This window comes from Neolamprologus multifasciatus, chromosome 13 (assembly GCF_963576455.1).
Source record: "Neolamprologus multifasciatus chromosome 13, fNeoMul1.2, whole genome shotgun sequence".
Lineage (NCBI taxonomy): Eukaryota > Metazoa > Chordata > Actinopteri > Cichliformes > Cichlidae > Neolamprologus > Neolamprologus multifasciatus.
In genome coordinates, this window is record NC_140451.1 from 21,658,315 (window position 1) to 21,683,225 (window position 24,911).

The window sequence follows — 24,911 nt, forward strand, 5'->3', positions numbered from 1 at the left end:
CAGCTCTGGAAGGAAAACTCTAGATCCTCACAAAGATTTCCACTTCACTCACTGCAGTCAAGAAGGATGAGCAAAGTATCCCAGTGCTTCAAAATCCATTAAACTTGTATTTGGGTGTCATTTGATACTTCATCAATGTTTCAGTACATTTCAAACCCACAAATGCAGGATTTACCCGCGGTAGAAATAGAGCATTCACCGTACTTTCCTTCCATGAACTTCACCTAGCCCAAAAATTACACTATAAAGATTGCCTGGTCAGGGAGTGCTAGGCTGCAGTGATAAAATAATATCACTTGAACAGTATTTTTCTGCCACAGTCTCCACCACATAGAGCTCCTTTCATAGTACTCCTCTGTAGTGCTTTGTCCAGTAGTTCTGGATATGATATCATCTATTAATAATGTATTGGCAATGGATTACATAAAAAGGGAGCAGAAATAACATCCAATATTCATGCCCCCTGAGCTTGACTGTGTCCAATCCGTTTGGCCCATAAAACCTTAGCCCCATTTCCATATCCGCTGTGGGTCACAACAGGTCTGCTGCACAAAGGCTCACAGAACAGCTCGACTCAGGAAAAGGGCAGTAAAAATCGGGTGGATTTCTGAACCCTTATGAAACAGCCACCCTTTGGAAAAAAATGTGAAAAAAGCCCTTTTCCGATTTCAGCGGCTGTGAAAAACCTGGTACTGTATTTCCCTCTTTAATTGTCCCACTTGAGAAATTGACGTGCCTCTGAAACATGGCATGAATCTCACAGTTATTGCAGTCCCCTTGGCAGGGAATGTTGATACAACATCTGCATGCTATAGAAAGTAATGGAAGTAGCAGAGGTGGCAGCTGCAACTCTACAGGAAGTGTGCCATTTTCAGGCAGCGCTGCTGTGAGAACCACTAACTGCCAGCCTGGTCTTGCAGGCAGCTCTGATTGCCAGGACACTATGACAAACACGCAGGGGCTGGGAGTGTTGCATCCTGGGGGATGACAGCTTCTGTTTGATTGTCAATAAGGCTCATTAGCAGAAAAAATGGAGAATGTGAAAAGAGATTAAATGACTTGAGACAGGGTCCCCCTCATGTTTCATTACAGAGGATTTATCAGAGCCTTTATTTCATCAATTGAACCAAAAAATAGGGAAAAAAAGGAAAGAATATCACTCACTTCTTCCCTCCGAAAAAAAGCAGCGAGTAGTTAAATTTATATTGATAAAAATTTGGACATTTCAGATATTACGAATGCTAATGAAGCCCTTCCGCACCTTACATAAACCTCTTTCCTCCTGCTCTGAGCGCCTCTCATCTTAAGAACAGTGGCGGATGTTTCCCTCCATCTTAGGGAGGAACGGCCAACAAAGCAGCGTGTAAGGGCCTTTCCCTGAAGAGTCCTTGTCACGCCGCGCCAAACCTCTGTGATTATCGTTGTTTTTGCAGAGAGTGTCCATGCCTGCCAATACCGCTGTTCCATAAATGAATTTGGCCCCTCGTCAACGAATTACCTAACACGCAGAACTGTGTATGTGTCACATCCAATTCCAACTCACCGGCTTTGGTGGTGTGTGTCAGCTGGAGGACTTAATCATCAATCGTCAATCATAATAAGCGAAGCACATTGATAGGGATTCTTTTTTCCCGCAACTACACAGTTAAATAAAAGTGTAAAGGGAGAAGTTAAAGCTGACCTTGTTAAATTGGGACCGCGATTTATATTCCTAATTTAGTGTATGGATTAATTAGTCTTGGCAAGTGTGTGTATATCAGTTTTCATGTGGCACAGCTTAGAGTTATATCTACTTGATCAAATCATTGCTCGCTTTCATAGGAAAGTCTGGAATGATATCTATCAGTCCTATCTTGATGTTTTTACTCAGAACAGGCTTCGCATATTTTTTCGTGGCATACTTTTAATTAATACTTAATCGGACAGTTTTTAAAAAGGACTTTTTCAGCATTAGTCGCTAATCAATACCCCCCATCTCACATCATACAAATTTAATCACTGTGACCTGTTATAAGGCCTTAACGCAGCCACACATGCGTCCACGTGTTACATGCAAACTGGCAACGCGGGTTTTTCTCACAAGTCGAGGAATCTGGCTCATATTTTCCCTCTCGCTGATCCAATGCACTCCTCTCCCTCGTCATATAGATCGGAGTCTGCAGGGGCCAGAGGCGCTGACAGAGCCCAGATGCTCCCAGTCTGTCTGGGGGACTGGGGAGACTGGTGCCATGGGGTCCTGGAGCCTCTGAAGTGCCGCCCCCTCCGTCAACATGACCAAGGCTAGACCTGCACTTTCTCCAGGCTGAGACACTCTCCTTACCACTCTGACAGCCACCCGGCACAGTCACAGATTGATACATAGAGGGATACACGCTCACAGGCCCCCGCTCTCACGTAATGTATGGCCATTCATCAGCCGTTCCTAATTAGAGACCCCCAGACCGACGTTCGAGTTCACGAGGTTACGATGACATGCTGATACAAGGTTACGAAAGCGCGCGCGCTCGCATGCTGATACCGCTCAGGGTTTCTTTTACGTTCTCATTTAATCCGGCTCCATCTCATCAACACTGTTTTAAACTTTCTCGTGTTGAGGAGTCTCTTTGTTCTAAAGAAACGAGAAAAAGAAAAAAAAATAGACGGCGCACCATACGAAACCTCTGTCCCCTCGCTTTCTCTCTCAAAACACAAAGATCATTACAAGAGCATCAAAGTATGCCATGTTTGAAACGCTATTTCTCTTTGTAGTCGTGGCATAGCATGGAGTGTGTTGGTATTAGATGCTGCTGTGGCAGCTGTCGTGGCTGGCTGTGTGGTGCCTCGGTGTCAGGGCCTCTGAGGCCAGGCTGTCCCGGCAGACAGACAGAGGGGGAGGAAACCTGATAGTGCAGCCAAGCCCCAGTCTAATGTCTGTCTATCCAGCTATCTATCCCTGCGTCTATCTCTCTGACTCACTGTTGGACATTGCCTATCTGCATGCCGGATACTCCTTCTGTGTTCCCAGGAACAGAGCACGGCTTGCAGCTGAGTTACACGTTCCAAAAAGTCTTACTTTTATTCATTTCAAACATACAAACTTCTCTGGAAGGATAAAAGCAGCTGTTTATCGATCACCGGAGCAGCTGCAGAATTAACTTGCGCAGAGTCCCCGCTAAGCTTGCGCCTCGTACCAAGGGGTGCAGGTTGCGATAACATTAGAATTATGAGCCGACATGTATGAAGAGAAGGAGATGGAAGCACAGAGTGTGTTTGTATTTGATGTGGGGGCAGAAAATTGTTCTATAATGAGGAGGGGTGCCAGGATATGAGATGGGAAGTAGGGAGTTGGAGACAGGATATAAGTTATGAGAGGGAAACTAATGTTAGGAAATGCAGAGGCTGTTGTTGTTGTGGCGCTATAAGCCAAAACGTACCTTACCACTATTGGCCATGATTAATACAGCCCGGCCAGGTCAAAACCCCGCGCTACCGCTACGGATGCCACCAACCATATCCTCGCTCTTTCTGGGGCTCAAATGAGTGTGTGTCGTATGTGAGGGAGAGAGTGTGTGTGAGGGGGTTAATAAATGTTGAATCAAACGCCGCACGAGACACTCACACTCCTTAAGGGTTGCCCATTAGCGGTGTGTGGGTGCATGGGGAGTTTATCAGTGTCTGGGTGATTTATGAAGTCAGACTCAATATCATCCACTTCACCCACACACATATGGACATACACATGTGCGCACACCAACATGCAAGGCCACATGCTCACGCACACATGCACTTATATAGTCTTTCTCTATGAAATGGAGGCAGATATTAGGCCAAAATTAAAGGTTTCACAGAGATTAACAGTGCGGATGATGAGATCGTCTCAGCGTCTTTTAATCTAATTCCTTTTTATCTCTGAGCCAGCGTGATATGGAAGCGGTATGCAAGGTGAAAGCATGACAACAAAACAATACAGACGTAATAATAACAACACTGTTACCGATAAATGCTAAAATATCTCAAGAGTGTAAAACTGGACAAAATAAAAGGTGCGAATTATTTTTAGGAGACTCCTTAGGTACCTCCGCAAATTACACGGCCAATTACTGGCAGCATGTCAGAAGCTTTGATGCTGGACTTGTTTTTTAACATCAACCACAGCACTCTACAGACATCAGTATCTCTGGTTGCTAAATTCATAGCATTCCATAGAATTTACTTAGCCACAAGCAAAAAAAAGGAGGGTGCTTACAGTGCACTTCAGAGTGCGCCTGGCTTAAATGGGACCCCTTGTGGCTGTGTCACAGCTCCCTTCGTTAGGGGGCTGACTGTAGCCTGTAGTCACCACAGGCATCATTAGCCCTCTGTGAAACCACAGACTGAGTCTCATTCTTCATCTGCCTGTCTGCTGCCTCAACATTTACGCTGCGATGGTGCTCCAATGGCAGAGTAAGTGAGTCCAGCAGCACGGCAAGACAGCCACACGGAGCTGATCGGATAAGAAATTCAAAAATGCAGCAAAGTTCAAATGTATTCAGTGAGAGGGCCACTTGAATTGGTTCTGCAAAGGTTAGAGCTGAGGTTATTTTTGGAGGGTGGATTATTAGGCTACCTGGGCTGAACAGAAGAGGAATAACTATGGGCAAGTAAGGGTCACTCTGGAGTTTCACCAGACAGTGAGGAGAATCACGAATTTAAGGGAAAAAGGATAAACTGTCACTGTTACAAATATCACTGCGAGAAAACGCCGAAAATAAAACTAAAGGGCAAATTCAATTAAAGTAACAGATTTTTCTAAATGCACCTCCGCTGCTGCTGCCCTCTCCATATGGTGTTTTTTTTTAAGAAGGAAAAAAGATATCCCAAAGGGGTGAAATAATGTTGTGGTGATTTTTTTTTTCTTTTTAAGAAAGGATATAAACATTTATATTACAGTTTAAACGCTCAGGATGAATTCAAGGTTGAAATGTTGATTTCTGTTTCCCGTTCTGTACTGCCCTCTAATGGAAAACACCCCTCAGAAATAAAAAAGAAGGAGCTGTGACATACAGAGCAGCAGCAAGGAGAGAGACGTACAGCATAATTAATCATGAGCTGAACTGAGTGAATGCTACATGAAATCACTTTTTAAATTAAACGCAATTAAAATGATGAAAAGACGGGATTTTGTCAGTTTGAGACAGATTTATTTAAACATGTCTAACGCAACAAAAGTACAGTATAAAATGCATAGGACAACTCTCCACTCGAGGTGGATTATAAGGCGAGAGCAAACAATGAGATCTAAATGAAGACAAAACAAATGCCTCACTACAAAGCTTTGTAGCCGTAAAATTCAGAGCCTTTATCACTGGATGTTGAACAAAGCATTCACTTGGCAGGAAATTAAAAAACCAACGAGAGGTACAAAGACTAATTCTGCTTAGGAAAAAAAATAACAACAACAACAATGCAAGAGACATATTTTTAAGGGAATAATAATTCTTTAGAAAAACCATTCCAAGCACTATCTGGCAAATGCAACGGAGACCCACGGGAGCATATGTTTGTAATTCCTACTGTTCTCTGTTTAAGTTATTTTTGTACATTCTAATTCTGCAACAACTCTGTATCACATTAACTATGCAGCATCTCTATTCTTAGATTAAAAAAAAAAAAAAGGATTATAAACTGAATATTTACAAGTTACTCCAGTTGTTCCACGGTGTGTGCCAAGCAAGGAAAACTTTATGGCCCTGTTTTGTGTTCTGAAAAGAAAAGAGAAAAAAAAGAGACAAGAATAATAATAAAAAAAACCCTGGCCTTGTGAGTGTGTATATATATGTGTGTGTGCGTGTGTGCACTTACTGAAGGACAGTTGGGCTCTGTCATGCTTTAGCCTTCCCCTCCCTGCCTCTCATGGGTGAGCAGCCATTGTTTGAGATGGTTGCCCTTGCCGCTCATGTACGGCCCACTCTGTCCACTGCTAGAAATGACTCTGTGACAAGGAATGAGGAGAGGAACCTGGCACAGACAGAGAGAGAGACGGGGATTTAATAAACATGTGCAATTTTACAAATATTAGAATTTGTAGGACCAAAGCCCACTTTTAAAATGTGTTTTTTTAAAATAAAAAGTAACTACTTTATGTTTACAGTTGGTCAGAATTATGGGGAAAAAAGGACATTTTCACTAAACTTTAGAAATTTAAATACCTAAAAGCTATGATGTGGAGGAACAAAAAGTAATATTTGAGTAAGACAGGAACACAGATTAGACCGCTGGAAAAAAATCAAATACTTATTCTCAGGTTGACATTTATTGTCACAGCACCACAATAGTTGCAAGTGCTGATAGTAGATATGTATTATGTATGAAAGACTCTCTGATTTAGCACGTAAACGATGTGACTTAAAAGTAACCAACGTGCAGGAAATATGAACTGCTTTTGTTTTGTAGCACTTTTTATATTCATGAACTGCATGAAAACAAAGTGCCACACCAGAAGTGTCTGGTTTGATCCTGCACAAATCCACATTCAGGGTGATGGCTCAGTCTTTGGGTATAAATGTTTTTTACTCTTTAATAGTGAAAAGCAAAGAAGCAATCAAAAATTAATGGGCAAAAACACCAGCAGGATGAATATTCAATCGAGAGGGTGTCAACATTAAGATCTGATAACCCTGTGATCATTAAAAAGAGGAAGTCGGTGGAGCGTTTACTCTTGTTGCAGACGACTGCCAGGGGGGTCCCGAGTTCTTTGTAAACTAAATGGCTGGAGAAAGATTAAACAAGCAAGCCTAAAACACTTCGATCATTGTGAATTCAGAACAAGAAGAGTGGCAATGGTTGGGAATGAATCACAGCAATTATTTCTTTTAAAATATTCTTAATGTTGCCCTCATTTTGTTCCTGTTATACTAACCGGAAAGGCAACACAACCGCCACTGCATTGTGACTGTATTTCTCCAATGTAACTGTGTTAGGCTGACGTGACGGTTGCACCTCCAGCCTTTTATATGAAAGTTGAACATTCACCGTGTTTCTCTTCAAATCCATCATTAAACCCACTCCCATATCAACAGCAATAAAACTTTCCGAGCCCCAGATTAACCTTGCAGACAGAGAAATACTGCTCGAGTATTCAGATCAATACTGTTCCCCGGGTTTGGAGGGAGAGCAGGGTACCCTCAAGGCCTTCGGATCTGCCTCTTCACTTGGGGGGGAAAAGAGCACTACACCAGGCTTATCAATACTCAAATCCTGGTGAAGAAGAAGTGCCACAGAGAGGGGAGGATCGATTGAGCACACTGAGCTTTTCACAGCTGAAGCCTGAGTGGAGCAGTGCTACTGACAAGTAATTGACACTGACAATCTGACTCTGGATCTGAATCAGGAGCTGATGGCTCAGGCTCCCAGCCTCCTGGACGAGAGGAAAGAAATGTCTGTAAAACATACTGATGCTAAATCGGAGCGCTATTATACAGCCATCTAGCAGCAATGCCACTGGCTAATGCGATGTATAAAGTATACAGAGAATCCAGAGGACACTATTAATTAGTTCATCTACATTTTATTCTGTGTTATAAATTGAGCGCTCTCATTATAAATAACTTTTTGTCCCCACCCAACATCAATTACAACATGCATGAGAGGAGAGACCCAGCACTAAGACGAGGATGCACACAAGCACATATGAGGGAGAACATCTCACTGGCTGCACGGCTGCTGTACAAGAAGTGCTCTCTGCCTCACAGAGCACACCGGTGGTGCCCACAGCACTACATGGGCAGAGTTAAACAGGCTTTGATCAAAGGGTTTGATCAAAAGAAGACACACCACTTGCCCTCTAGCCCTCCATTTTGTACACAGTGGATTCATGGGCAAAATGATGCGGGCCAGGTTTCTTACAAGAAGCGGAGATTTGCAGCGAACATCTACAGTAAAGACTTGAGAGAACAAGAACAAAAGGTGTGGGCTTAAAATCGTGCTGTAGGTAGACTTTCCCTCCTCAGCTGTGCTCAGAGGGAGGTGTTTATTTCGCCATCGCACGTACTCGAACACGCCTACAGTTTAGATTACATATCATGCATCAGGGGAAACTTTTTAAAATGCATTTTACTGGAAAACTTCAGTCGTGCACACGAGTTAGGAAACTAGGAGAGACAATACCTCACCAGGAAATGACCTCAAATGTGATTTTTGCCTATTTTATGTATTCTGTCATTTTTTCAAAATGAATTACTACCCAATAAATATTATAGTTCACAGCAATCTGCTTCCACTTATTAATACAACATATAAACTAAGAATAAATTACTTTTCTATTAAAGGGCAAATTCACCGAAAAACTAATCATAACACTTTAATCTTGCATGTGTTAAATATTGAAGTCGCTAATAAAGTTTAAAAAAAACAAACAGTTACTTTACCTGTCTGACTAAATAAAGTAACAGACAGAAGCCTGTCAATCAATGTCAACCATACTCACCGGATTCTTCCTCATAGCCCCTCCCACCGCCCGCACCGCTCTGGGGTTTCCCGCCATCTCGGCGAGGCGTTTGTATGAAACCGTCTTTCCGAACGTCACATCTCTCAGAAGTACCTGCAGCACGCGGCTGGTGAATGAATCTTTGCCAGAAAGCAAGAGGACGGAAGAGTGACAGAAAGACGGGAAAGGAGCAGGGGGGAAGAGAGAGTTCCTCATTTAATCAATCAAACTCAAACAGCCAGCCGAGAGGCTGATAACATGAAGGAACTTTAAACATGTGTTATATTTTTTTAAACTCTCTGCTGTTTTTAATTAAAAAGCCAACGTTTGACTCATTAATGCATTTTCACCTACTGGTGAACACTATAATGTCCATCCTGGCTCCCTACAATTCCATCTTTTTTCTTCTTTCCATCTTTACACTGCTCATTATGCACCTAAACACAGAGAAGTCCCTCAATTTGACCTTAGAACTAGTATTAACATGCTACAGAAGCTGACGTGAGAAAATTATTCCTATGGCAGAAAAATCTAGGTTATGCTTTGAAAGGTCACAGCTAAAATTAAAAAAGTTCGCTCCTTCATTTAAAAGGATTAAGAGAGGCCAAAAAGACTGCAAATCTGCTCCAGATTTTTAATAATAATAATTTGAATGTTGCACACCATTTGTGGCAGCGGGATGACTTTGAGGTTAATCAGACCAATTTGTCCTTTTAATTGCTTTCTATTCAGAGTAGATTCATTATATCATCTTCACTTAAATGGCAGAATTCTTCAAATCATCCACAGCTTAACCAACCACATTAACGGCTTTGATTTCATTAGCACTTTAGCAGTAGCATTATCTTTTCTTTTTTTTTTTCTGGATTACCAGGCGGTGACTGAGAGGCATGTTTGTCTAGCTCTGATTGCTGAAGAAAAGTATATGAGGCATCTCAAAAACCTTAAGACGCCGATGCACCGAGGTTGTGCAGAAAGCACAAAACACTCTTTTTCTGCACTGAGAACAAGATGAGGAACAATGGTCTCGTTATCAAGAGGGGGTGAATTTCTTCTAGTATATACATGTACTCAGTCATGAAAATTCAATTAGTGATCTCCCATTCTCTCTCATTTATATGGTCTAAGAGAGCACATGACAAGTGATCTATGTGAAATCCTTCTAAATTGGCATTGTGTGAAAACATGTCACACCCCTGTCTCTCTTCTACAGAGTGAACATCCTTTGCTCCCCAGGCTCCCTCGCTACCTTATAGTCACTCTCTGCTACACAAAGCCACGCGAACAAGGCAATTTGCCTAAACTGGGGGGAATAAGTGTAAAACCTAAAGGGGATACATTTGATTGATGCACACCCATGTGAGTTCTTTGTCTTGAACAAGGCCCGTAGGTACTGTTTAATAATTTTTCAGGTAATAATCACACTGTCAACGAGATGACGGGCTCTTATGCAGACAGACTTAATGTTATGAGGAGATGAGATACACCCCTGAAATTCCTTTCATGCATTACTCTCCCTCATAAAGCTCGGATTTGGCCACATGATGTGTGTGATACATAAGGATTTCGCTTTTGTCACCGGTGGGGTAGATGACAACTTGCCCAGACTGCAGCTACGACAAATCCACAGTGATGCAAACGTTATTGACAAACAACCAAAGTCACACCGGCAGATGCAGACGAGAACTTTTGCCTACAAACAGACCGAGCAACAAGCTATGGCGCTGTGTACACCTTTGACTAATCCCGAGCAGCTGTTTCTCCTGGAAGCTTTCACATCTCCTACAGTTCTGGACAAAAAGTGTCTGTACTTTTATCTGCAGGGCACAAAGGTTAAAGAACTTTGCCCTCATCAGTGGCTGTGACAGAGACTTCAGGCAGGTCACTCGAGGGGACCAGCAATGACTTGGAGAGCAGTCCCCTAGCCCCATACTTCATAAAGAGCCTAATACGGTGTGTCTGGGGTCAGGACCCTCTTTAGATCGAGGAGCACTGGTGTCAATTGTTTAAATAAAAGTTGAGAGGAACCACTTACATGTTTACAGACATCCCCATAATTATGTCACAGGTCATTACCTGCCATGAGGCCAGGTGACAGAGCCACTGCGGCTGCGATGGATTTACCCGGAGTAAAATCGAACACGTTCGGCAGTTATGATGGTATTGACATATATGATTGATTTGCTCATAATTCTGTGTATGGGAGCAATTTGAAAGCCAAAAAAAGGAAAACAATAAACTGAAATCCATCAGCCCTGCTAATGATAGATTTGGAGAGATGACTTCCAGCTGACAGTCACCTCGTACATGGTGGTGCGAATAAAAAGACAATAGTGGAAATGCAGCTACCTCATTATCCTTTGTGTCTAATGGGAGGGAAGACTTTGACTCCCAGTCAAAGTGTCTCTTGAGTCTTGAGGGATCCATACTTTTGAAGGCTGACGGGGTGCTGATGATTCTCTGATTATTCGATATTCTGAAAACGTTCATTTCCCTAATTCCTCTCCACATCACAGGGGCGAGTCCTGGTGAGTGTCTCATCTCGCCCTGCGCTGTGCACAGGGGGAGGTTCAGACTCCTGCAGGAACACAGTCATTTGGGCTTTGAAGAGCGCCCTTCCCCCCCTTTGCACGGCCCCCTCCCCGCACATTCCCCGCGCCGCTTACCGAGACTAAGATCCTCTCGTCTGTTACATATGGATGTATAATTAATGAGATAAGAATATGCATCGTTTTAAGAACCCACGTTGGTGTCTGTGTTTTTCTGAGGCAGCCAGCGCACGCACACAGGCGCAAACACAAGCTAACTGAGCATAACGCACGCGAGAGCGCTCGCCATTCCCTTACCCCCGCCGACCAAACTTGCGTGTGATGTTGTGCATGACAATCAGTCGAGACGGTATAGAAAACTGCACCTCGCATCTCCTTTCATGTCACCTCTGTTTCTCAGGTATATCGTGACAGCTAATATGAAAAGTGGCTTGTTTTGTCAGAAATGTGTAAATAAACATGGCAACACTTCAAGTGAAGGTCACAACTCAATATTACATGACAAGTGCTGCGAGAGCGCTGTTGCGTTCAGGTTCTCCCACAAGATAACTGAGCAAACAAAAGTTGGTTGTCACAGATTGTAATGACCTGATTAAACTTGTATCTTTTTTTTTTCCCAGGCAGGCAGAGGCTGCACGACTAGATCGAGGAGGAATTTTTACAGCAATAAGGCAAAAAGAAAAGATACTTAATATTTGTGAATCAACAAGCAAGAAGAAAAAAAAGAACCTTCCATTTCCCCCCCTGAAAAGACAAATACTCTTGATGCTCACATTTAACATTTTTATACTGGCATGGCCTATGGTTCTGACTACTGAGAGCAATCCAAGCCTAAACCCTGTATTTACGGAGCCCCAAAACAACAGGCGAGGGAGAGAGGTGGAACACAGCACAATCACCTATTCAGATCAGGTACTAATGAAGAATTCCATCTATCCTGAAATTTAATTAAAACCCCAAAGACTTCAGATGAGATGCGATTTGAAAGAGCCTGGGGCTGGTACACAAGCACTTGGTGGCGAAGGGAATCACACTGAAAGTTGATATCGTAATTGGTCCTGATGTATTTCTGCATTGCCTTTGCGGGAGCGTGGGACTCATAGCTGTATACAGGGTCTCGATGGAGTACCTGCTCATTGAAAATGCCATCACTCAAGCACTGCAGATCTGCATGAAATTAGAGAGCAACTAAGGCCTGATTGCAGGGGAAGAGAGGCACAATTGTTAAATGCATATATTAAAGTCATTTTTTTTCCCTGTGTAGGTGTGCTTCTGTGTCTAAATGAGAGCTTCTGAAAATCTTTCAGTTAAAATGCGATGAGCATCTCAGTGTGACAAAGGAGCAGCCCGCAATTGTTTTGAAAACAAATTTCTGTTTACGATCTCAAAAATGAGTCGTCGGTCTACGATATTATTTATTTCCTCGAAACGAAACCACGGTTGGCAATCAAATATTAATTTTGTTTGCTTTTGTTTTCTTGTTTTCCTCTGCACCTTTAGTCGTTCGCCTTGCCGAAGCTACTGGTTGAAAGGATGCTAATTGTCCATTTTTGGGGGGGGTGCTTTCATTTCACTCACAGTAGGTGACTGATCAAGCCAACAATAAGCTCATTCAAACTTTACCACCATTCACATGTTCTCATTAGAGAAAAAAAAAAAAAAAAAAAGCTTCCTGTCTGAAAATGTCAAGAGTGGAATTCGATCAGTTTCAAAGAATGTGCCAAGAATCATGGAAAAGCTTGCCAAGACTAACACGCGTGGTAAGAGCTGCCACAGATTACTGAACCAAGTTACAGCTCTGTGTTCTGTTCTCTCTCCTTTCACTCACCCACTCACTCACTTTTCCTCTGCTCTCGCTCTCTTCCTCGCACACTCGCTCTCTCTCTCGCTCTCTCTCTCAGCCATAAAATACTTCATTATAACACACTGAGCCAGTGAGTGTAAGTGATGTAACTGACAATTAAGAGTGAAAGCCTGATCCCAGTCATGGCTCTGCAAATATTTATCCATGACAGACCTCCTTGCAGGGCGGGGTGGTGAAAGCCAGGGAGCGGGAGACTCCCAGTGGTCTGCGGCTCACTGAAGTACGCCTGGAGCCATTCAACGCAGCGCTGCAACTCAGGGCTCGTTTCTGCCAGGCTATCGTTGACCACACAGCTCAGGGGGCCCCCGCTGCTCCTGTGAGGGATATAAGGCAGGATGGGGAGGTGAGGTGGGGATCAGAGGAGCAATCATAATACCCAATTCTTGCTTGAACAGTGCTAAATATGTCACAAGAGTGTAATAACATGCCACGAGTGACAAAGATGCAAGATGACATAATTTGCTGAGTGGAACTGAAGTTGTAAATTAAGACGTGTTTAAAATCTGAACTTGTACGTTTTTGCATGTCGCTCGGCTTTGACGGATACCAGAGCTTTGGAAGACAGAATAAACCTCAGGAAGATAAAAAGGCAGAATCCAGAATTTTCTCAAGAGTAGATATAATAGAGTACAAAAGGGAAAAAAAGACAAAAAAAACAACCGTCAGGTCATAAGAAACAGCTAACAGTTCGTTTCAAACTACTTTAAGGGAGAAAAAACTGTTTCTTTAAACAGAAAAGTAGCAGACAAAAGTTAAGAGCACAGCATTAACAACAGTTTCAACTCTGCTTGAGTCTAGTTTATAGTTCATGACAAGAATAAATGGATTTTTTTGGCCAGAGCGATGTTGGCCAGAAAAGCGCCGCACTTGGACATGCATCTTAGCTTGAGTAGATGCTTGGAGGAATTTGCCGACGGTTGAGTTGGCATCACTTAACAGCTGAATTTCTCTCTGCTGCTGACCACCCCCCAGGTCAATGCAAGCAGACTGACCCATATTTGACACTTAAAGACCCTACTGGGAAAGTCCTCTCTTAGCATGTGCATTACTCCAAAGTGGACCTCAAGCTGTGTTGTGGATCTAAAGCAGGCCCGCCAATTCCATTAACTGGTGTACAGGACTTATAAATAAATAATACCACCATTTAAGTGCCCCCTTTTTTCAAAATTGGCTTGTCCTGTACGGTATTAATAATAGACATTTACTTTGTTAAACACACAGACCGTCTCTCTCCTGCACGCCGTAACAGCGCGGCCCTAAAGTGTTTTTACACTTGTGCAGGTCACAGTTTGAGCTGCGTTTTATATTGGACACGTGAAGCTGAGGTTTACTGGAGTGTTATGACTGAGCAGGTCAGTTTTCAGAGAAACCACTCTGCTTGCTAGTTTGTGGCCGTGTGATAAAAATCTCCCGGGTGCCGTTTAACAGTGGGTGTAAATACAGTAAAAGGTGTAAATACTCTCATTTCTAAATAAACCACACAGCAGTTTATAGTTGAGTGGTGAAAACTTGGAAACCCACCAGCGGGTTCTGTGCTGAGACCCGCTCAAACAATGGCCATGGCTCATGGCAATCTCTGTCGGCATGGGTGAGTGCCCAGCCAGCCCCTACTTGTCATTGTCTCTCCTTTCTATCCCCTCCCTCCCCTCCCTCCCCCAGCTCTCCCTCCTCATTTCCCCCTCTCTATTGCTCTATCCTCCCACTCCAGCTCTTTTGGCTCCCCACCACCTACACCCCGACACACACACACACACTCACACACCCACCATCCCCCAACTTCTCTTTCTCTCAGCAAGGATCTTCAGGCCACTGTTCCCTCTCTACACACCCTCAACCCCCCCACAACACGCATCCTCACACCACCACCACCACCTCCTCTACCCCTCCACACCCTCTCTTTCTCTCCGAGAGGATGTTCCAGCCGCTGCACACTGACAGCTCGGGGATATTGTGTGTGGAAATGTTCCTGTTGGACCCGCAGGCCCTTACAATCTACCGGACAAAGGCTAGTGCACCTTTGCTTAAGGCTTGGCACCTTTGACCTTGTGCTTACACTTCAGACTTGTCACTGTGGCTAATTTTCCTCTCCTCCCAGCTTACGGATGCGCCCGTTTTTAAAAGGTGTTTGACTGATACAACATTGACAGTAGTAAAAGTTAATGCAATGCAGTACATGTTATGGCTGGCAAACAACAAGGAAATAAATAAATAAAAGCGGGGGAACAACATCAGTTGAGCTGAAGTCTGTCACCTCTAGGTGCAATGGGGGATTGTTTTTAAAAGAGCATGTGGGCAGTGGAGATGTAGCACTTGTGCTCGCAACATTTCCAGCCGCTTCAGTGAATCAGAAATCAGGCAGCATCATGTGATCTTTATGGAGTCCAGACTGGCACATTAGAAGCTGTGCCCTTCAAATGAGAGATTAGAGATGTCTAATAAATGTCGGACTAATTACAACAAAACTCTCCAAGGGGAAACAATCTTTATGTTGTACTAAAGTAACTGCCAACGCTCTATGAAAACCAAGAATTATAATTAGCAGTGATTATAAAGAGTATTTTAATAAACGTGTGTAGCGAGTGTGTTGACGTTAGAACAAACAATTCAAATTGGGTTAAAGAAGAATTGTTATTTTATTATCTTTTGACTACATAAATCATATTTTTTTTCCATGTCCTTCAGCCATTTACTATTTCATCACAGGTAAAGAAATCAGAAACTAATTCCAAACTAGCCGAGGATCTGCTGCACTAAAAAGAATATTTCCCTTGATAGAAGATTGCGATTTGAGAAATTTTCTAATATTGTGCTCCTGTCACAATCAATTTCCAATTACCATAAATCATTGTTGCGTAAAGTGGGACTCATTTGGAGTTCTACCCGTTTTCCAACTCTAATATAAAGAATGAATTGAGCATTTATACAATGTTGGAGGCTATTTTGTTCATCCTGGAAGAAACAATCAAAGGAGACAAAGGGGAAAAAAAGAAAAGAATAGCTGACATTAAATTAGTCTTTTTCTGTATCTCTAGTTGCACAAGACTTCAGTAAGACTTTTTCTATCAGCTGCAGACGTAAGAATGAAACAGGTTAACCACAGAATCTAATTGAAAGGAATCTGGCGAAGGGTGTAATGGTATATTGCACTAAAAGGGGAAAAACTCAGAACTCATGCCTCCATCCTGTGAAGCGTGATGGCGCTCATCCTGACTCGATCGGCTGTCACTTTTGACACAGCCTGCCAGAGTTCTCCTTCACCGATCATGGGTAACATGGCGGGTCAGAGGATGAAATAGAAAAGGCCAAGAGCAGTCCAATATTTTCCTCAGCCTTATAGCTGCAGATACTTAACTCAGAGACGTCAAAGACTCAAGAGAGCATGAAAAAAGCCTAAAATGACTGTCTAAAAAGGGAAAAAAATACAGCATGTCTCTATGAATGTCAAGATCCTGATGGTCTCTGAGCCAAAGGCTGTGATACAATTGTAAGCCACTTGCTCAATGCAGCTCGTTCAACCATCGGAAGATCATTCAGATGCCTATCTAGGCAGTGCAGCACTAAACTCGGGAGCTTTTGGAGTGGGAAGCTGTTAGGAATGCTTCCTACTCTGTTCTGGGGTGCACGTTTTGTGCTCCGCTGTTTCAAAATAAAAACAACTGGGCCGGATAAACTGCTCTCTAGATATCCCGCAACTCTTATTAGTGAATGTCCGCCAAAGAGGCTGCAACACTCAATCCAATACATAAAGGTGGTGGTAAAATACTGCAGAGTAGGCAACAAAGCACACAACAATTAGGTCTTCTCCCAACTGGCTAGCCACAGGAGTCAGTGAAGGCATGTATTACCAGAGCCTTAACTCTTACTCCATTATGTAGTGTATCCACACCCCGACGCCGCAATGTTTATCTACAACAGACTACTGAGCAGTTTCAAATAGCGTTTTTAGCCTCTATTCTCAAGTGCCACAGTAAGAGACTCCAATTACCCGAATGGTAAGGAGCCAGTGAGGGAGGCATAAAGTACATTAGGGATCCCCTGTAACTGCAGGGACCTTTTAGAGCCTCAACTGAAGAGGGCCGGGAGACTGGGGGGACAGTGACCCTGCATGGATAGCCTCTGTCAAAATTTGACCACGTCAAGCACAAAGGCATTATGGGAATCCAGTGTCACCAAGTCCTAATTACTGTCTGTGTTCAGAGCAAATTACTGCCTTGTTCCTCTGATTAGCGAGGAGGCTAATCTTCACCTGTGTACGCCAGCACTGCTGAGGGCCCTTGAGTGTTAGCGCTTCGTCTTCTGTAATTTATTTTTAAATCAGTGCCCGCTCCCAAGAGTTTTGAGTGTTTTGTTGTGAACCGCTTACCATGATCCCCACCACCGCCCCCTCACCCCTAAATCCTTGACTAAATCCTTGTTTGGTGCCGCAGGAAGATAAGCAAGAACAACACTTGGGCATAATTGACTCGTACTCCTCTCCAAGATGTCAGAGCGGAATCATCTCTCTGCATATTGCCTTAGTATGTCACACACTGTACACTTCTGCATGTTGCAGATATAGAATCCAATCAAGTTCTAAAACAAACTAGCGCAACCCTTATGCTGGAAAAAGTTCCCGGTCGACAGCAGGGAAAGGGGAGGGAAACAAAAAAACTGCAGGAGCTGCTTTTAGCTGCATCTCCACAGTGAGCAGCAACTCTCATTCAACTCAAAACCTCACCCTGGAGGCTCCGCTTTAGAAACCACAACATTTGCAGATTTTCATCTGAGTGAATGTCAGTGTCTCGTCTGTGTGGGGCGGTTTACAGGTAGTGTGTTACACAGGTGTTAGTTTACACAGGAAATGGCACATGCAGCCTGATTGGGACGGTCCCGGGAGACGGAGGCATAAACATAGAGCACAGATGGGTCCAAGGGCCAGTGGGAGCAGCACCTTAATGAATACGCAGCTGAGTACTACACTTCACAACATGCAAAACAATATTCTAAGGCCGCAGCAAAAAATAGAACAAAAATCATCAGAATATCATTACACAATGAATTATTCATACCGTTTCTAAAGGGACTCCGTCAAAAAGTCTCTCCTTGCTTTATTGATGATTTCATTCAATATCTCAGCAGTTCATGGTTTGTATGACAAAGCATTTTAGTTACAAATGTAAGCAGTTTATTTAGCACACAGCAGTGTCTATATATATATATATATATATATATATATATATATATATATACATATATATATGTATGTATATATCTACATATCAAGCAAAATTAGAATTTAAATGAACAAAATCCTACGTTAGATGAAATACACCATAGATGGAGAAGCGGAGAGAAAAATTACAGTGGAATAAAAAAAGTTGTTATATTTCCCGGTGTGTGAGCACATCATGTAAACAGGCCCCTCAAAAAAAGGAACACATTTGCCATACTGCTATTCAGCGTGAACCAGGACATTGATTCACAACACTACATGAGTGTGAGAAGAAAAAAACCCCAAAAAACGATAAATGCATCACCTCAGATATTTCACACTAGTGCTGGTAGTGTGTAAAAGCTGTTGTGACAGCTTGGGTATTAGGGATAGATAGATGGAAAATGTCTGGCTGCTTATGAATGCCAATGTGAGTGGGGTGGCAGATTTGACACAAAAACACTCCACCTCAGAACAATTAGGCTGTTCTCAGGCCCCATCCAGTGTTGTCAGTGATAATGGAAAGCTGTGAGGATAACTGGTGATAAATAGACTTTAACACCCTCCTCCTTAAGAGCAATGCAGTCCTGCAGTCCTCTCATATGCTTAACTAATCATGACCATGGCCAGCAAATTCATACAAAAGACTAATTACTGTTGTACTTCACTTCAGTCTCAAAGGCCTCTTATATAAGGACTTGGGGGTTCTCTTGCCTCTTTTCTCCTCTTGATGGGTATTTTTTTACAAGTAGGCCTCATGCTAGACAAAAGCGTTTAAAAATCGGTGATTGCTTTCATCCGCTTTAATTACATTCAGAAATGGCATTTCTGCCACATAATACACCCCTATTGTTTCAGAATTATCTGGCTTGGGGAGTAAAATCTACAATATTTGACGATGCTCCCGAGCTAAATCGCCTCTTGAAATTGAAATATGCAGCCGAAATACAAAATAAAAAGCCAGCCTTTGCTGCTGATATACTGGAAGCTCCTTGGCTTTCTCCAGAATGCTATTATTATGCATATCCAGGTAGAAAGTTAATTAACCCAAAGCTTAAGCTAATTATGGTAGCAGAATGCTATCAACCAAACGCTTTCAGTCAGACAGCTGTCCAGAATTTCATTTGCTAATCATTTGTCTTTTGCCAGAGCATATGGTACATTTCCCCGCTATCACAGCAACAACAAACAGATGAAAATCATTAACTAAAAACAATGTGCAATGTGAAAAATCAGACACAGATTTATAAGGCTTTGTGTCAGAGAAAAAAAACGGGGGGGGGGGGTTGGATTTATGGCCTGGGAAGTATAATGATAATTTTTGGTTTTAGCCACTTAGGATTTTAGGCAGATCACGTGACCCGAGTGTGCTGGGAATTCAGATGCACAAATATATTGTTTATATCTATATGCAAATGAGACAGAAGTGTTTATCCGTGTAAAATTAATTACAATTTTCTATAGGAGCATATGCGAAAAGATCTTGTTCCTAACAATTTTTAGCTTCTAGCACATTTTGTGCATTTTTTACCAACACAATATTTTTTGTTGTTAAAAGTAGAAATCCCTCAGCTCTGAATTAAATCAATTATTTTCCAAAAAATGTTTCATGCATTATTTCTGTTTTTTTTTTCCTTTTTTCATAAAAACACATCACACTGGCTGTTAAAGGGTGATTGATATCAGCATTGCCTTGCAACATTATCAGGCAATAAAGGCTACTCAGGTTCTAATGCAACATGTCATACACAGGCTCCTGTAGTACATTTCTATTGAGGACCTCACAAGCTAAATTGCTTTTTTCCTGCTCCCCCACATCTCAGCCAGCTTGACAGACAAATTGATCAAAGCATTGTAAAATAATATGCTCACAAAATGTCTCGGGGCAGGAGTCCAGCCCTTTTTTTTTCATTTTTCACCCTAATAAAAAAGTGCTCTATGATTTCCTCTGTATTATGTGTCTGTGCTCTGTGTGAAAGAGGCAAGAAGCATCATATTTCAGATAATAGTAATCTCCTGTAAACAAAATGCGTATCATTTTTCTGTGAACGCTGAGGCCATGCTAAAAACTAAAGGGGGGAAAACTGGTTAACAGGGAGGCTGGTGCGTAGGGCCCCAACAGGGGTTGTTGAGATGTAATGAATTTGTTCATCTGATGGTGCCTTCAGGGCTGTCGTTAGACTGGCAGAGGAGGTTGATTTCAGGAAATGTTCCTAAGATCAGTTAGGAAGCAAAAGGGGCTTGAGACGTTTCTATTAGAAAGAGCTGACGGTCATGGTGTGTAAGCAATACTTCAAGGGCGTTTATGTAGCTATAATGGCATTTATCAATAACTATCTATCAATGCCACAAATGCTTCTGTTGCTGGCCCAGCTGTTCAACGCCAAGCAATAGTGAAGTCTGAGAAACGCAGGAGGCAAACACGGCCGTGTAAGCCTTCAAAGCTCTGGCTCGTTGGCAAATATCTGCTATAGGTCTGAGTTTATGCTATGAATGGACATTATCTATTTCCCATATCTAAAATATGCTCTTAGAGATCATTTATCACAGTGACTTTCTAAGCCTGTACCACAACACATCCGAAGCTGGAAAGAGCCTTGTTTAGTATGTCATAAATAAATCAATAGAAATGGCTGATCTGAACTATTACTGCTACAGGCGGGCTTTGGTGAGATCTACATGTAAAGCCGGTTGCAAAGATAAGCCTGTATTTTGTCACTTTATCTCGCCTCCCTTAATGCCTGTTTACATTGCGTTACTACATATATCTAAGGTGGCTCTAGTTTCCCCGTCCTGTGACAATAACAATATATTCAACCGGTTGAGATAAAATCTAAACATTTTTACTAGTAAATTATTTTTTTTGGGTGGGGGTGGTGGGAAGCTCACACCTTTGCAAACATACAGCGATGTGATCAGAGCTTCACTTATGACCGACATAGCAAATGATATTAAAGTGAGAAATGATCTAGTGATGCGAATCATTAAATTCATTTGCATATTCCTACTGAACCTGAACACACAAATTAAACCCTGTTCACAAGGAGACGGAGAAAGGTGCTTGTGCATGGTTACAGGACATCTTCCATAATCAAAATTCCATATTATTAATTTTCTCACTTCAACTCATTAACAACAAGTGGAATGTTTTTTACTGCTTGATGAATTTTAGGAAATAGCAGACAGTCGAGAAGGAAACACATGTTGAGGTATAATATACAAGGTCATTAATGGGTTTCCATAAATTAGAATTTGAACATACATTTTCAAAAGGATAACTTCCTATCCGGGTGCATTTGGAAATCGTTTAATTTCCCCGACCATTCAAGTTTATCAAATGCGAATCTGCGATACATGGATATTTAATTTCAATCTAATCAAAACTACTCTGAGCTGTAGGATGTGGACCTGTAAAAATAAGGAAGAGGCACTTATTAATGCTGCCTTTAATCAGTTTCAATCGCTTCAGTAAGACTGTCAACGTTCCTGACACTTTTGAGGGATGGGCAGGCCGAGAAATGCAATCACATATTACATTTCTGAGTGTCAGTCGACACTCAGAACTACTGCATACAACTTGAAGGAAACATAAATAAACAGGAGAGAACAGTCCATGCTCCCCGTGGCCTTTGCTGACCCTACAGACATCAGTTCTAATCAACTCCCTTGTGGGTAATAAACAAGTTATTTTTCTGAAATTTCAAATATACTGCAGGAAGAATCACAACCACATGCCATCAGAAATCTAATTTCAAGCCCAACTGTATTCTAGTGCCCCTCATATTTCTAGTGCCTGCTCATATTTGCCCAACTTTCTCCAGGATATTTCTTGTGGGATCTACAAAAATGCCCTGCTTCCAATGAGGAATGGTGGCACTCCATCACAGGAGTGGATTCTGTCTGCCTGTAAATTTCACACCTTTGTTTATCACGTCACCAGCCCGGCTGTTGTACAGTACCTTTCAGCAGGTGCGACATCCATTAGGATCTGGATGGTGTGCACACCATTCTCACATCCACTGACTTGGATCGTCCCCAGGGGGCTCAGCAATGAGATGGTCTTCTGAGTGCACTGGCTCTCCCCCTGCTTCTTCATCTTGCTGCCCTGCTGAGGAAGTACAAATTACACTACGTTCATTGACATATTCATGTGGCAACTTTCACAATTTCCCACACATATTTGCATTGAATGATCTATTGAAAACCTAGCGGGCCACCAACGGAAGATGACTTACATATTTGAACACCTTGCCTCCAAACAATGTCATGATGTGACTTGATCCCCACATTACTATCCAATATTTCTTCTGTGTATGGAAAAGAATACGCCTATCTAACCAATAAATCGCCCATTTTTTCCCCTCTTTCTGTTCTATATATCACATAAATGAGAAAAACAATGCAGTCTGTTCCCTTGTCTGGTGGGGGATTCCCAAGATAGCTCGACATTATTTTCAATCCGTCATTTTTGGTTGATGGCCGGGATGTTTTTCTAGCATTAAATTTGTTCCTTAGGGTGCAACTCCGATGGGATTCTGGTTTCCAGCCCTTAACAACAGCAAAAACGTGCAGCTTTTCTGACGACTGAGATGGATACTGGCAATAACCAGACAGCAGTTCCTTTTTTATTTTTACTTTGAGGGAAGGAGAGATGATTGACTATGTTATATGTGAGTTTTTGAGAGATGGGGGTTATAATAAATAAAGGTCACATTGATTGTAAGTTTCAAACAAGTAACCTTTCCTTCCCAGAACGATGATCTGAAAAGTTTAAAGTGCACAAATGCAATATCTCCATTTTTGCTTTCAATATTACACATACCATGTGTTTTTAAATGGTTAACTTGCACGTGTGTGTACATTGATGGGAGCTGTGTACTGCTTTGACTAGACTTTATTTTCATTATGAATTATTATTTGTTGCACTTAATTACCAAACAGCAAATAAAAATGACACATGACAATTAAAGTTTCAAAACAGACTATAAAGAGGGAATGATATTAAAAAAGCAATAACAAAAATTTTTTTAATGACTAATTGTTTTAATTTTTGCAGGCCTAGCATATTAACAGATGTGAAACTCTTTCTCTGCTAAACTGACTTTTATAACATTTTTAGGTCCCATAATCAAATTTTCAATGCTCACCACGTGAAATCTTGTGCACTAGTTATTTAACGAAGCAACAAAACAAACTACAGATGAAACAATTAACCACAACTGGTAACTACTTCAATAATTAATCCTTTTATTTGATTTTTTTTTTCAATTTATTTTACGAAAAATAAAAGTATTCAACAATCCACCTTCTCAAATTAAGAGCACTTTCTTCTTTCCTTTGTCTTCATTGCTCGTAAACTGAATTTTGGGGAGCTGTGGAGTGGAGAAAATGACACCTTGAGCTTCAGAAAATTACAGACTGTTTAATAAAACAATAATCACAAGCTGTAGCCCTTAAACAAAGCAAAACAAAAACACTTCACTGCTCATTGCACACTCTACTTTTAATTTAAGAATGGATATCTTTTATTTTTAGATTACTCCCGTATCCACCCCCCCATCCGCACTTCACACACGCATACTACCAACACCACCACCACATCTGTCATGGTATGTGATCACAAATGCGTCTGCTTCAACTTTCTTGTTTCTACTCTTGCAGCTCTCACTGTATTCATCAGGGGTTTGCCTGAACTGACAATAAAGGCGAGAAATTTTCTGAGCCAAACAATGGTACAGTGCACTTTGGATAAGCGCTGCACACACTCCGTGCCATTTAGCAAGATGGTAATAGACTCATAGATAGAATAATGGACTTTGGCAATAATGGCCTTGGCTAATAGTCTGCGCTGATTAAAAATAATGCTATCATGTTTGTTCTGTGCCGTTTTCGGTGCAGTAGAGTAGTCTAAGTGAGTGCCTGGGTGTTTACCCAGCTCTTCACGGTGAGGAACAACAAACAATAAGCAGATTGTGTTGTTAAAAAGAAAAAAAAAATCACTGGCGGCATCCTCATGCTCGTCAATCATTTGACTCGTTTCTCATTAGACTAGTTCCTGGTCAAACCTGCGTGATTAATTGAGTAGAAAGCGCCCCGTGACTGCGCAGGTGTAAAAATGCAACATGTGTCCTTAATGTGCTGTTTCAGACGGCTGACGGCTCCTTGGGTGAGTATCTCTTTTAACGTAAAAATATACCTATCATAATAATAAAATAAACAAGCGAGAGTTCGTGTCTGAAAGTCGTATTAGGAAACGCTAGCCCTCGTTAGCTTAAGCGTACGCGTACTTTCTGCTTTGTGTATGTTGTTAGCTTAAGTTTAACGCTGTAAATTAACGCCGGTGCTTACAAATTTAACCTTGTGTATCCAAACGGTGTCTCTGCGATGCCCACTCCTCTTTCCCCCTCTGAAAAACACATGTCAAAGCAGAACTCTTCCTGTTTCTCAAGGCAGCGTGGTCAAGCCGACCAATCACGAGAGGCAAAAGTCCGCTCTCGCTCTGTAATTGGTCCAGAGAAAGTCTCCGCTCCTCCCCTCTGCCAGGGACAGACATAAGAAGAAGGCTTTTCTAATAGGTCTCAAGTTGGGATTTGGGGTCCTTCAGGGGGTCCCCAGTACGCCGAAGACTAGTAATGGTAGTGATTTAGATATTTGATTTGCTTGATGTTTTTACAGCAGGAAAAAATATGATAATGCATATTTTGAGCATTAATTTCAAACACTGTTATCTTTCCACTTATTGCTGAGACATTTATCCAATTCTGCATCTCCTGTGACAGCTTCTCAGTGAGGTCTTTAGGGTCTCAAGCGTAATGTTTGTGGATAAAAAAACACCTATGTGACTGCAGCAACCAATAACACCTT

General features: G+C 42.0%; 1 protein-coding gene across 8 annotated transcripts; it reads right to left on the reverse strand.

Annotated features, from left to right (window-relative positions):
- Positions 1-5,820: 5,820 nt before the first annotated feature.
- On the reverse strand, positions 5,821-24,516 carry LOC146505530 (methylated-DNA--protein-cysteine methyltransferase-like). 8 transcript variants are annotated; one of them, XM_085182332.1, is made up of 6 exons: positions 24,396-24,502; positions 23,353-23,419; positions 22,007-22,152; positions 13,010-13,170; positions 8,444-8,583; positions 5,821-5,976 (listed from the first exon to the last, which is right to left on the reverse strand). In XM_085182332.1, the coding sequence occupies exons 3-6, from the start codon at positions 22,141-22,143 to the stop codon at positions 5,848-5,850; spliced, it is 567 nt and encodes a 188-aa protein (XP_085038458.1). In that variant the 5' UTR covers positions 22,144-22,152; positions 23,353-23,419; positions 24,396-24,502; the 3' UTR covers positions 5,821-5,847. The 8 variants fall into 8 exon arrangements, with proteins under 8 accessions (XP_085038458.1, XP_085038457.1, XP_085038461.1 ...); XM_085182331.1 differs by having other exon boundaries at positions 22,007-22,155; XM_085182335.1 differs by having other exon boundaries at positions 24,405-24,492.
- Positions 24,517-24,911: the final 395 nt, after the last annotated feature.

Excerpts from the sequence above, each read along its gene's own strand:
- LOC146505530 (XM_085182334.1), bottom strand. The coding sequence starts at position 22,143 with ATGAAGAAGCAGGGGGAGAGCCAGTGCACTCAGAAGACCATCTCATTG. Across the intron at positions 13,171-22,006 it reads GATGTCGCACCTGCTGAAAG|GAGCAGCGGGGGCCCCCTGA; the intron begins GTACTGTACAAC and ends TATCCCTCACAG. Across the intron at positions 5,977-8,443 it reads GGGCTATGAGGAAGAATCCG|GTTCCTCTCCTCATTCCTTG; the intron begins GTGAGTATGGTT and ends TGTCTGTGCCAG.